At 36.3% G+C, this 12,695-nt stretch overlaps 1 protein-coding gene across 2 annotated transcripts in view; it reads left to right on the top strand.

Moving 5' to 3' along the window:
* The first annotated feature begins 1,635 nt into the window (after positions 1-1,635).
* rev3l (REV3 like, DNA directed polymerase zeta catalytic subunit) overlaps positions 1,636-12,695 on the top strand; it is a 258,594-nt gene continuing 247,534 nt past the window's right edge. The window contains exons 1-2 of one of the 2 annotated variants that reach the window (XM_081379520.1): positions 1,636-1,769; positions 2,013-2,158. In XM_081379520.1, the coding sequence (XP_081235646.1) occupies positions 1,705-1,769; positions 2,013-2,158 (211 nt within the window). In that variant the 5' untranslated portion in view covers positions 1,636-1,704. Of the gene's footprint in view, positions 1,770-1,979; positions 2,159-12,695 lie in introns of those variants that run through there. The other variant, XM_081379521.1, reaches the window with a different exon arrangement.

Raw genomic sequence — 12,695 nt, 5'->3', positions numbered from 1 at the left:
TCTGTCTAACCATTAGATGACCAGGTGTTGGACAAAGCTGAAAATTGATGATCTGGGGGTGCTTCAGCAAGGCTGCAAATGGGGCAGTTTTGTCTTTGTGAAGGACGCATGAATGAAGTCATGTACAAGGTTGTCCTGGAAGAAAACTTGCTTCCTTCTGCTCTGACAATGTTCCCCAACTCTGAGGATTGTTTTTTCCAGCAGGACAACATGTCACACAGCCAGGCCAATCAAGGTGTGTGGATAGAGGACCACCAGATCAAGACCCTGTCTTGGCCAGCCTAATCTCCAGACCTGAACCCCATTGAAAACCTCTGGAATGTGATCTAGAGGAAGATGGATGGTCACAAGCCATCAAACAAAGAATTACATTTTTGCACCAGGAGTGGCATAAAGTCACCCAACATCAATGTGAAAGACTGGTGGAGAGCATGCCAAGACACATGAAAGCTGTGATTGAAAATCAGGGTTATTGTATTGTGTTGTTTAAAAATGAATATGAACTTACTTTCTTTCCATTATTCAAGGTCTGACAACTCTGCATCTTTGTTTGTTATTTTGACCAGTTGTTATTTTCTGCAAATAAATGCTCTAAATGACAATATTTTTATTTGGAATTTGGGAGAAATGTGGTCAGTAGTTTATAGAATAAAACAAAAATGTTAATTTTACCCAAACACAACTAGTAAAACCAGAGAAAATTATAATTTTGCAGTGGTCTCTTAATTTTTTCCAGAGCTGTATATATATATATATATACTCATTAGTGTTTTGAATATGAACGAAAGTCTTATGGATTTGGAATGACATATATAAATGACATATAATGAAACAATATTTTCATTTTGGGGTGAACTAACCCATTTATAGTCTGATCTGATTAACCATGCTTTCCATAAACAAAACAAGCCATACATTTAATAAAATAACATATATTATAAAGCCACTTTAATGGCATTAGGTCCTTTTTTTTGTTAATTACATTTGATAAACTACACTTTCAACAAAACATTCGCAGGTATGTAAATGGTGTTTTTATACATGTTTTGCTGTGGTTTCGGATGAGCGCTCCATATACACAGTTCTGACCAGCAGGCGTCGCCAGCGCGTCGCGTTTCGAGCACTTCATTAACTTACAGAGAATCATTTCGAAAAGCTTCTTTCTCTCATTACCACTGTTACTATCACTAAATCCTTCTTTATACTTTCGCTTAACACACAACCGAGCCGAGCACCCTACGTGTTTATTGTCGACGCACTCGCCATTGTACTATTTTCCGAAACGACAAGGGGCAGTTTAGAGAAAAAATCGCCTACACCAAAAGTAGTAGTATGCTTCTCAGATCGCATCAGCATACCTGAGTAGGTAATTAAATAAATTCTGGTGTGAACCGTCGTTTATTTTATAGCTCATGTCATCGGTGTCTGTTTGACTATTTTATTAATTAATTTTGAAAAATTAATCTGAGGCTTTTAACGAATTGTAACATCCCTGTTACTTCCGCTTAACACGAGCCAATCAGCGCGCTTATCTTCTTGTAAGCCAATCAGAAGGCGATTTGTCTTTGGTTCTGACCAATTAGGGCAGAGACAGCGTGGAGCTTCCTTTTTCAGCAGCAGAAGTGAAGTGAGCCAGAGAGTGAGCTGAAACTGGTTGACCCAGCTGCTGGCTGCAAGGAATGCTGCAGTGCATTATATGTGGATATGGGCTGGATGGGAATGATTAGGGTTGCCCAACAGTGTCGTGATCGTATTACAGAGGAGGGGGAGTGAGCATTAGGTTTTCTTTTAAATCGGAATATATGTTGTATTTGAAGAGTTTGGGTAGGAATTAAAGCTGTGATCTTTGGGAATCATTTGCATCATATGATTAACGAATGTTTGAGCTCCATATTTCTGCAAATCACACTCTGCTCAAAGCCGCCTGTTTCACGCAGCTGGAACAACTAGGATCGGCTGCTGCATTTATATTTATTTGTCAGTAGCACCTCATGTTCGGCTCGGTTCTGCAGGGCAACCATGTTTTCATTGAGGATCGTCACGGCGGATTATTACATGAGCAGCCCGATCCGAGAGCTGGACGCCTGTTACTCTGAGTTCAGAGAGAGCGATGTCAAGAAAGTGCCCGTGGTGCGGATCTTTGGGGCAACACCAGCAGGTATGCATGTATACATTTGTGTGTTCATGTTGCGTGAAAACATCAAATAACTTTTGCAAACGTTATCGCACGAGTTCATGCAGTTTCTGGGCCTGTGGTCTTTGGGCATTAAATAAGTGGGGAAGGACCATATTTCTTGGTGTTCTGGAGGTTTTGCGCCATGTTGTCAACATGGTCTGACCGCCGCCATGTGGACGTGTTTACTCCGGCCGTATACCTTAAACCTAAACGCTATCTGTTGACTATCCCTATGCTATATTTGCTTACAAATCATATCTAATGATAGCAATAAATATATGATGTCTGATTTCATAATCACATGAGACTGTCTTCGCTGTGATTTAAGGTTTCACGGAGAAAGACAGACGGGGTCATTGTTCTGTGGTGGTGATGTTAGTGTTTCTACAACATGCATGCACGTTTCTTGTCTCAATACCGAGAGTTACTAATTGAAATGCTATAACGCCATGTTTCTTAAAGTCACCATAAAATCAAAATGTTCATTTCTTCTTCTTTTTTTGTTGTTGTCATGAGATTGCAGATCCAATCAATTCCCGATGGACAAAATCAAGTCCCGCCACCCCTCCTACTTTTTTTTTTTTCTTGTTCAAGAAGCCCCTTAAACTCATTATTTTCACGTGACGTCACACCAGCCATTTAACAGTTTTGTGTTAAGTATAATGTAGTAAGACAGTGACATTAAAAGACCATATTCTGTATAATTGATGCATACTGTACAGGCAATCAGATGAACCCAGAATCTAAACATAACGTACAGTTTCTCGTTAAAGGGATAGTTCACCCAAAAAAGAAAATTACCCTATGATGTACTCGCCCTCAAGCCATCATTGATTGTATTCATCTGAAAGAAGAATGTACACCAGAGTTATATAAAAAAATGTCCTGGTGGCAGTGAATGGGAGCCCAAAATTTGAAGTGCATTCATCCATTATAAAAGTAATCCACAAACTCTGGGGGGTTAATAAAGGCCTTCTGAAGCGAAGCAATGCTTTTGTGTAAGAAAAACATTTTAAATATTTAAAATGTTATTAAAGCGATATTACACGATGTAATATCCGCCTCTCGCGGTTTAAACAAATAGGGCTGTGCAACAAACTCAAGCTCCTCTTCTCTTTGATCAAAATCCTCTTACATTTCTATTTAAAATTTCTCATTTTAGACTTCTAATTTGCGACCGGTGTTTTTATTTTCTCTATCCTCTGCACTTCCGCGTTCGTCATTGTGTAATGCGTCGGGTCAGGGGTTTACTCTTTCGCCGCAAATCGTTGTGTATAACCGCCTGCCGGTAGCTAGTTATTAGCCTATAGCTAATAAAGGTTTAAATATTTCTTGCATAAACCCATCGCTTCGCTTCAGAAGGCCTTTATTAACCCCCTGAAGCAGTATTGATTATTTTTTATGATGGATGGATGTATTTTTGGGGCTTCAAAATCTCGCCGGGATATTCTTAAATATAACTCCGATTGTATTAGTCTGAAAAGAAGATAGTCACCTTGGATGGCTTGAGGGTGTGTAAATAATGATATAATTTTCATTTTTGGGTGAACTGTCCCTTTAAGCGTTTCCCCATAGAAAACCAATTTTAAAGAAAATGGTCAACCATTTGACGTGGTCCATTAATTTTATGGGGTCATTCTGTGCCAAAATCAGCTAACTTTCAGAAACTGCCCTGACTCAAATTTTCGATTTTTGTTAATATTATTTTTTTTTTTCTGTAGAAATACAAACTTAGCCTAAATAGTGGATTACCTGTAACTACATCCATGACATTTAATATTTTTGCTTTCAATACTATTTTACAGAGGTGCTCAAAATGACAAATTTGGAGAATTTACAGGGGGATACTGAGTCTGACTTTAAATGACTTTGGAAAGATGGCAGCATCATTGATTTTACACAGAAATTAGTCTAAAAACTACTAAAATCTGTTGACTTTAGCAATCTTTGCTGCATTATATACCAATGGAGACGGTTCAAAAATGGGAGCTTTTTCCCCTAAAGTTTGCATGCCTGTTACTCTAAAAGTATTAAAGATATCTTAATATTATTTTAGATTATTTCTTTTTTCTTTTTTTTCTTTTAACAAACTTTTCTTTTGGTATCCAAATTAAGGCCCTAATTGGTTCAGTCCCATAGACATGGGGATCTCAGTGCAGTTCCATGTTCAGACTGTTAAATTTACTATATGGTCAAAAAGTAAATGTGGGTCACTTTTTACACAGCTGATACTTTTTATGGGACTTAAAGAAGAAATGTCTGAAGAACAAATAATACTGGAAATGTATTATTATGATACTAAAAATTATACTAGAAATGTATTGTGTTTCCCTCTATGAAAACAATTGCATACAACATGCATCTTTGAGTGCCAAAAAATGTCCACCATAGTTTGCATGTCTAACTCTATAAGTAAATCTTTTTTAAATTCTTGTTCCTAATATGAAACTTCTCTTTTGGAATATTAATTCCTATTTGGTTAAATCCCAGAGATATTGGAATGTCAATGCAGTAACATTTGAACTCTTGGTAGCTTCAGATATGAAATTCATCCAGAATATTTTATCATGTTAATTAACATTTTTTTTTTAAATAATGACTTGTTGTGTTTGTTTGCTTGGTTTTATTGTATTTATATGATATTTGTATTTTTGTAATTGAATTTCTGCCATGAAAATAGCCTTATGCTGACATAGCATTAAATAAAACTATCTATCTATATATCTTGGTAGCTTCAGAAGTTGTTAAAATGAACAAAATCCCTTCTTCCAAATATCCCTGAAACTGATTCAAATATAGATTCTTTATAAATACACTTTTGAAAGCAAGTTAATGTACCTCAACTTGACCATTGCAGTGTATTTTTGGTACTCAGACAGGTATGCTGTATCAAATTGTTTTTGATAGAGGGAATCAAGATACATTTCTAGTTTCAGTATTATTTGTTCTTCAGACGTTCTTCCTTAAACGCAGTATTAGTTTGAAAGGTTACCCACATTTGGTTTTTGAACAATAAGGTAAAATTTAACAATTTGGACATGGAGTTGCATTGGGATCACTGTGTCTGGGATTATACAAAAAACATATAGGTATAGGATTGACTGATATTGATTTTTGTTTATTACCTATACCAATTATTTGCATGTTTATGTGCCTGATAACCTATTACACAGAACTGAAATTAATTTTTATTTCTGTTTTTGACAATCATAACAACAGCACTGAACTGAATTAGGTTTTATTTAACTTTTTAAATACTGTAATTTTTAATACTGTAATTTCACTCTCTCCTTGCATACACAACAAAACACACTTCTAGATCAATAAATTAAGTCTGGAAGAGTGCAAAAAATAAAATATAGTGCACTGTCGCTGAAGTGTCTTTTTTAAATGAAATCTTTGATCAGGTCAACAAACGGGTAATGAATTTAACATGTAAAAATAATTATATAAATGAAAAAAAAAAGCAGCTTAAAACATTTCTAAAACCGCCTGAATAAAAAAAAAAAACATGCTTCTTTAGTACAGCTTAATCCCAGTTGCATTTTATTTATAACAACAGCATTAATATTAACAACAGGCAAAATAACTAATTTACAAAGTCTGTTTTCAAATGGAGAACATAAATAAATGACGGGGGTCTATCAACTCCCCATAAATGTAAGCATTCATATATGTGTTGTTTGATGGGCTAAAGAGTGAAGAGAACGGAACACGCAGGAATATTCGCTTGAATACGCATACATGACACAAGCAATTAGCTCGAATATGCAAACATTGTCAGGAAAACTAAACAAAACATTGAGTACATCATCGCAATTGCTGAGTCTATGTTTGATGGTCTATGAAAATACCTGCTGACAGAGAGCTGTTTTTAATCCATGCGTTTGAACTTCTTTTGGAGAGATAATTAATTTCCACAGAGTTGTGATTATTTAGATATTTATTAGCTAAATAAAGGTTATATAGTAGATGTTGATATAATTTAAGGAGTTCTAAATGAGTTGATCGTGTTAAAAGCTGAATACGGTGGCCATGCTGGTGCATCTGAGAACGGCACTATGAACCCGACTAATCACACGTGTTTAGAACACTCGGTTCACGACAAGGCCAGACATTTTCAAGGGGTAACCCTTCATAAAACAGGGAGGGCAAGAATGAAAACTGCACACCAAATTACAGACAAAAAAATACAACGCTGCACAAAGTTTCAAAACGGCAAATAACAAAACAACCTATAAACTACTATGACAAACACAAAAATGCCTATTCCTATTTTCTATCAAGTATAAATAGTTATAGTATAAACATTATATGGATTACTGTTTAGATTTTTTATTTTTTTTAATCTATAGACCTTATGCACCAGAGAAACAAGCTCGCAGCCATCTTTAGAATTTTGTGTTTGAACTTCCGTTTTTGCGGTGGCTCTGTATATTTCTATGGCATTTCTGTTCGAAGAGTAATTAGTTGAAGTGGATTAACTTCTTGAGTTGACGAAAGTTATCATGAGCATTGTAACGTTTGAAGCGGATGTCATAAATGTCAGTAGACAATTTAAATACGAGCGGTACATTCATAAATCAGTAAAATCTTACCTTCATGCTGTGGAAATACAAACCGGAAGAAGGAACACAAGGAGCGTAGCGCTAAACAGGGGCGTGGGCGGCTACATAAAATCTATAGGCGTGATTTTTTTTTTTTTTCCCAAACCACTTCAGCGGAAATCCCGCCCTGCAGCCTATTTAATTGGTTCAGGTTACAGTGACGGGTAGGTTTAGGGATCAGTGTTTGGTGTAGGCAATCTGTGACGGGTAGGTTTAGGGATCAGTGATTGGTGTAGGGCAATCAGGGCGGGATTTCCGCTGAAGTGGTTTGGGAAAAAAAATCACGCGATCTATAGGTGTGTTGGTCATAGGCTGCGGCTGGATGTACCGACTGGCGAGAGTTGCTGCGTGCAGGCGGGGAGCAGCTGACAACTGAGACGTGAAGTCGGACACTTTCTGCTTCCCGTAGTGACCGCTCACATGGTGTTTGCATACTTTACCACAGCTGAAGTGAAATGAATGCAATATTTGTCAAATACACAGATGTTTCAGATACGTTTCCATTGAATACTTCATGTACTGCTTATACAGCGTCTGTTTGTGCAAGTTCAACATAAGCCTATACTATTTAAATACCAATGTAGTGGGGTATATAAGTTTTTTTAATCAGTTTTATTTTGATAAACATGACACTATATAATTTCACAACTACATGAAAAGAGATTTTACAGTTATAAAAATGCTGATTTGTGAGCATTAGTGGAATTGAAGGTGTTTGAATAAACACGAAACGCCCGTGATCGTTGTCATGCATTGGATTTGTCCAGTCGTGGATCAGCTGTTTCGTCATCAGAGCAAATGGCATGCACTGCTTCAAGTCAGCCGCCGATCGGTCTGCACAGCGCTGCATGAAGTCAAACAAGCCTAAAAACAATTGAGAAAATGTTTGGACTTGCCTTAACATGTCCTCCTTCAATATTAGTCTGTGACTGTGACGACGGGGCTTTTGGTTAAACACTGATGATCTCATCATAAAGGCCCCAATATACTTTGATAAAAAAATCAAAGAACGAACTGATGTGACGTCATTTCGAACAAAATCAGGCCAGATGAACTTCGTTTCGGTTTATTTGGTCTGTTCAGTTCAGTCGGTCGAGGTTAGACCTCCTTGAGTGAAAGCATAAACACACTGGAGGAGCTGCTTTATAGTAGAAAATGAAATTGTACTTCTGATGAAACAAGACTCTGGCACTGTTTTTCATGTTTAATACGGTAAAGCGGCTTGATTTTAAGCCGTATAAAGTGATATATGTGATGTGACTTTATTAGAGTGCCATAGAGCTTGTGCAAAGCACGTTGCTATTATCAAATGCTTTATTAAAATGCTTGCTGTTTTCTCAATGTTGTTGTGTTTTTGTCATTGAGAGAGGAAAGCCTGCAGTACATATTCATCTAACCGTTGCTCTCAGCAGTGTGGGCAACATCAGATGTTCGATAGCAGTATATTGCTGCTCACGTATTTCGAACCTCGTTTTACCCCTAAACGAAGAACAAAAAAGAACTTCGTGAGTTTATGGGGCCTAAATTGAGTGTCTGTCAGTTAACGTTCAAAGGAATCTCCTGGATTCATTTCTAGGGGGCAAATGTAACTTTGCTTTCCATTTACTACTTAAAGCACACTTCAAGTACTTCAATACAATAGCAAAACCTTCAAACATTAAGACAAGTGAACAGTCAGTAAAAAGTTAAATAAAAAGAACAAACACATAATTTACAAGCATAGATAAATACAATATAACAAAATTACAAAAAAAGTCGGGTCTAACAGTAGTTAATTCAGGTAAAGAAATGTAATTAAATGAAAAATAACTACTGTTCACTGTATGAATTAAATATAGCTGTGTTTTTTTGTTTGATTAACATTTCAGATAAACAGCAGCAGGTAGCCTATTTATAAACATGGATCCAATTTCTTTCTCATCTGTTTACTTTCACTTAAAGGTAGGGTAGGTAGGAATTTTATAAAAAACTTCTTTCCAAATTTGTTTAAACTTTCTATATATATCAATACATAATTAAAATGTAAGTACTCTGAAAAAAAAGAGTATAAAAATTTAGTGACTCTAGACCGTTTAATCTGCATTAAACACAGCTCATTATTTCCATTCGGGACGAAACAAAGGAATGGCTTAGGCGACTGTCACTCTCTCGCAACCATGACAATCACCCTTTTACCACAGGATCTGCCCACTTGCGCGAACCCGTTTGATTTGAGGAATTCAAGAGGCACGGAACCTAGGAATAGCAAAAATATGGCAGAGAAAGAGCAATCAAAATTCACATTACCGGCATATGCATTTAGCGAAGGCAAACAAGGCAAAAAAAAGGAAGACTACTAGAAAAGGTAATGGAAAAAAAAGTCTTTGGATAAACAAAGAAATAAAACGCGTGCCAATATCCTTGGACCCTAGTTGCACGGCCTCTTGCACGACCTCCTCTGCTTCGCCCTCGACCCCGGACCTGTCCTCGAGCTGACGATGCGGTACTTGTCTCTGGAGTGTAGTCCTCATCAGAGTCAACAATGCTTTCATCATGGAAACTCTTACATGCAGAACACCATATATGTTATGAATCTTACACGAAATTCATCTTCATCACAGTTTAACTGATTGTAATGGAAAAACGTGTATCAATACAACCTGTTTTTAGCTTTGCCTTATAGATATAACTAGCTCGTTAGCGAATCAAAAAAATATATATTTTAAACTTTACCAATATCAATATGCTAGCTTGATAGTGAGTACTAAAATGCATCTTATTTGTTTATATTCATAATGATATAGTTAGATTTTTTTATTACATGTGATTCTCACATGATGTCACTACATGCACTGTGCTCCTTCCTCTCCGCTCGTCTCAGGTAAATAATGCGTCTTCCAGCTCAGCGGTCGGAGTTGCGTGTTAATGTGTTTTGGGGGCGTGGCTTTGGAAGGAGCCCTGAAGGGAGGGGGTAGAGTGAATGGAAATAATGAGCTGTCTTTAAAACAGTCGTGAGAGGTCTACAGACACTCGATTTTTATACTTTCTTTTTCAGAGTACTTACATTTTAATTATGTATTGAGATATAAATAAAGTTTAAACAAATTTGGAAAATAAGTTTTTTAGACAGTTCCTACCTTTAAGACATAAACAACTGTTTATGAGAATAGGCCTACGTCTTGCCAAGACTGGTATTTTGACATAATTTTGTGTGTTCATTCAAGCGCAAGGAGACACAAAATAGGAATACATTCGTTTTTTGCACGATATCTTGTGAATGTGTAAATTGGCAAGACAAAACATATGCAAATTATAAACTTTCACACTGATGTTTAAATTGAGCAGTTCATCTGAGTCACATGCGTGCTGATCCATGGGGGTGGTAATTGTTACTGTACTAAATAATTACTAAATAAACTGCAAAAATGTAAAAATTTTCATGCACAGATTGCTCCTGACAGCGCTGCACGAGCTTGCAGCGTCAGCTTCGGGACACCATTAGCATAGCCAGGGTTCAAAGCACCACATGCGAGTTAAAATCAATTTTGATAATTTTGTTGTGAGAATTGATATGGCATCAAATCGCTGTTGTAATTAATAAATAGCTTATTGTCTGATGCTCTACATGTTTCAGGAGCTTTTATTCAGTGGAGCATTCGTTCAGTTTCAGTAAATTTTAGGGCTGGGTATCGATGAAGATGTCGATTCTCAATTTTCGGTTCAATGAATTCAATTCATTGAATCGATTAGCTAAATTTTCACCAGCCTCATCACAAAAAAGAAATGAATAAAATAGTTATTGTTTTTGACCCATGTATCCTTGTATTGTAATTAATAAGGTTGACGCAAATTTTAGATACCAGCGAAAGTTAACAATTCTCTTATACAATTTCGATACCACAGCTAAAACTACTAATTTAAATTTCAAAAATTATTGAAGACAAGTCAATGGTCATTCATAAAAAAAAAAAAAAAAAAAATTTAAAGGCAATAGCATCAATAAATAAATACAATAGAACAAAGATACAAATGAAATAATCAGTGCTTTTCAGGTAAATCTAACAGTAGTTTTCAGGTACAGAGGTTGAATAAAGTAGCCTAATCAAATTTAAAACAACACTGCTGCATATAATCTTCACTGTACAGATTAAAGGTTAATTTTTACTAAATTTACAAAAACATTATTCAGTGAAGAACAGCAAGTGATTTCTTTGTCTTTTGTAGTTTGATTAACAATAAAAACAGACAGCAGAATGAATATTAGGCTGCTGTCACTTTAAGAATAATGGACGGATCCAATATGGTACACGATTTGTCTTTCTCTACTGTTTACCTTCACTTAAGCCATAACCGGCTATGTTTACTAGGATACTAGCCAAGGCAGACATTTTGAGATAAATCTAAGTGAATTTGTCCGTTCAAGCACAAGGAGAATGTGAAAGATAATTTATTTTATTATTTGCACGCTGTCTGAAACTTGCAGCTGAAGCACACACAGAAAGTTGTGTCTCAGACAGCGTGAGCACACAAAACTTCTCACACAACGTGCGCAAGTTCTCTTCTTGTGCATGAATGCTTAAATTGGCAAGGTTGAAAACTCGTGCAAATTATGTATTTTCGTGACCATGCAGGACTGGCCCGATCGGGACAGTGACTGTTCCTTCAACTGTAACTTTAAAGGAGAACTCCGGTCAATTTTAACATTGAGCTAATTTTTTTTTACATTTGGAGTGCTGTCAATACAGAGAACAACGACAAAAATCGGTGTTGCCTACAACGTGTTATCCTCTTTTTAAAATTTGCACCCTGTTGACTTCAATGGGGCAATATTTAAACCTGCTTTCAGCCTCTTAACATCCTTGATGTGTCATTACAAATGCACAGCCAATGTGAGTGATTCCTTCAGAGTGAACGCGTGTGAATCTGACTGCAGTAGATGTGAAAGATATGGATAAAAATGATGTTAATTCAGCCAGTGCTCGTACCTGTATTTACATCCTGTTTTCGGTCGAAGTCCATAGTAATCGATTGTCGAGTTCACGCGCGTGATCATAGGTAACTAAACCTATGCGCGTGAACTTGACAATCGATTACTATGGACTTCGACCGAAAACAGAATGTAAATACAGGTACGAGCGCTGGCTGAATTATTATCATTTTTATTAATATCTTTCACATCTACTGCAGTCAGATTCACACGCGTTCACTCCGAAGGAATCACTCACATTGGCTGTGCACTTGTAATGACACATCAAGGATGTTAAGAGGCTAAAAGCAGGTTTAAATATTGCCCCATTGAAGTCAACAGGGTGCAAATTTTAAAAAGAGGATAACACGGTGTAGGCAACACCGATTTTTGTCGTTGTTCTCTGTATTGACAGCACTCCAAATGTACAAAAAAATTAGCTCAATGTTAAAATTGACCGGAGTTCTCCTTTAAGGCGCTCCTGCATTCGCCATGTTAAGCACTGAATGAATGACCGTGGCTGCATCCGAAATCGCATACTTCTCTACTATATAGGCCTAGAAGGTGAAAAACAATGTGACAAAAGAAGTCTGAATTCACAGTACTCACAAAAGAGTAGGCAAAAATTACCCGGATGACCTACTTCCGGCGAGATTCTTAAGTGTGCCCCAACTTACCATTCTTTGGCTTAGGGAGTGTTCGCTTTCTCCCTCTTTGCATGTGTGAGAGAAAAAGAGGCAGAAAGTGGGTCTTGCGTACTACGTAGAATTGACATGCCATATGTAAAATATATTATTTCTGTATTCAGCTTAGACTTAAAGGCAGAATAGTTCCAAACAAACTCAGACATTTTGACCAAAAAAAAAAAAAAATTATATTTATATATATATATATATATATATATATATATATATATATATATATATATATATATATATATATATATATATATATATATATATATATA

Source organism: Scardinius erythrophthalmus (assembly GCF_964197995.2).
Source record: "Scardinius erythrophthalmus genome assembly, chromosome: 11".
Lineage (NCBI taxonomy): Eukaryota > Metazoa > Chordata > Actinopteri > Cypriniformes > Leuciscidae > Scardinius > Scardinius erythrophthalmus.
The sequence above is the reverse complement of the archived record's forward strand: the minus strand, read 5'-3'. Positions and strand labels throughout refer to the sequence as shown.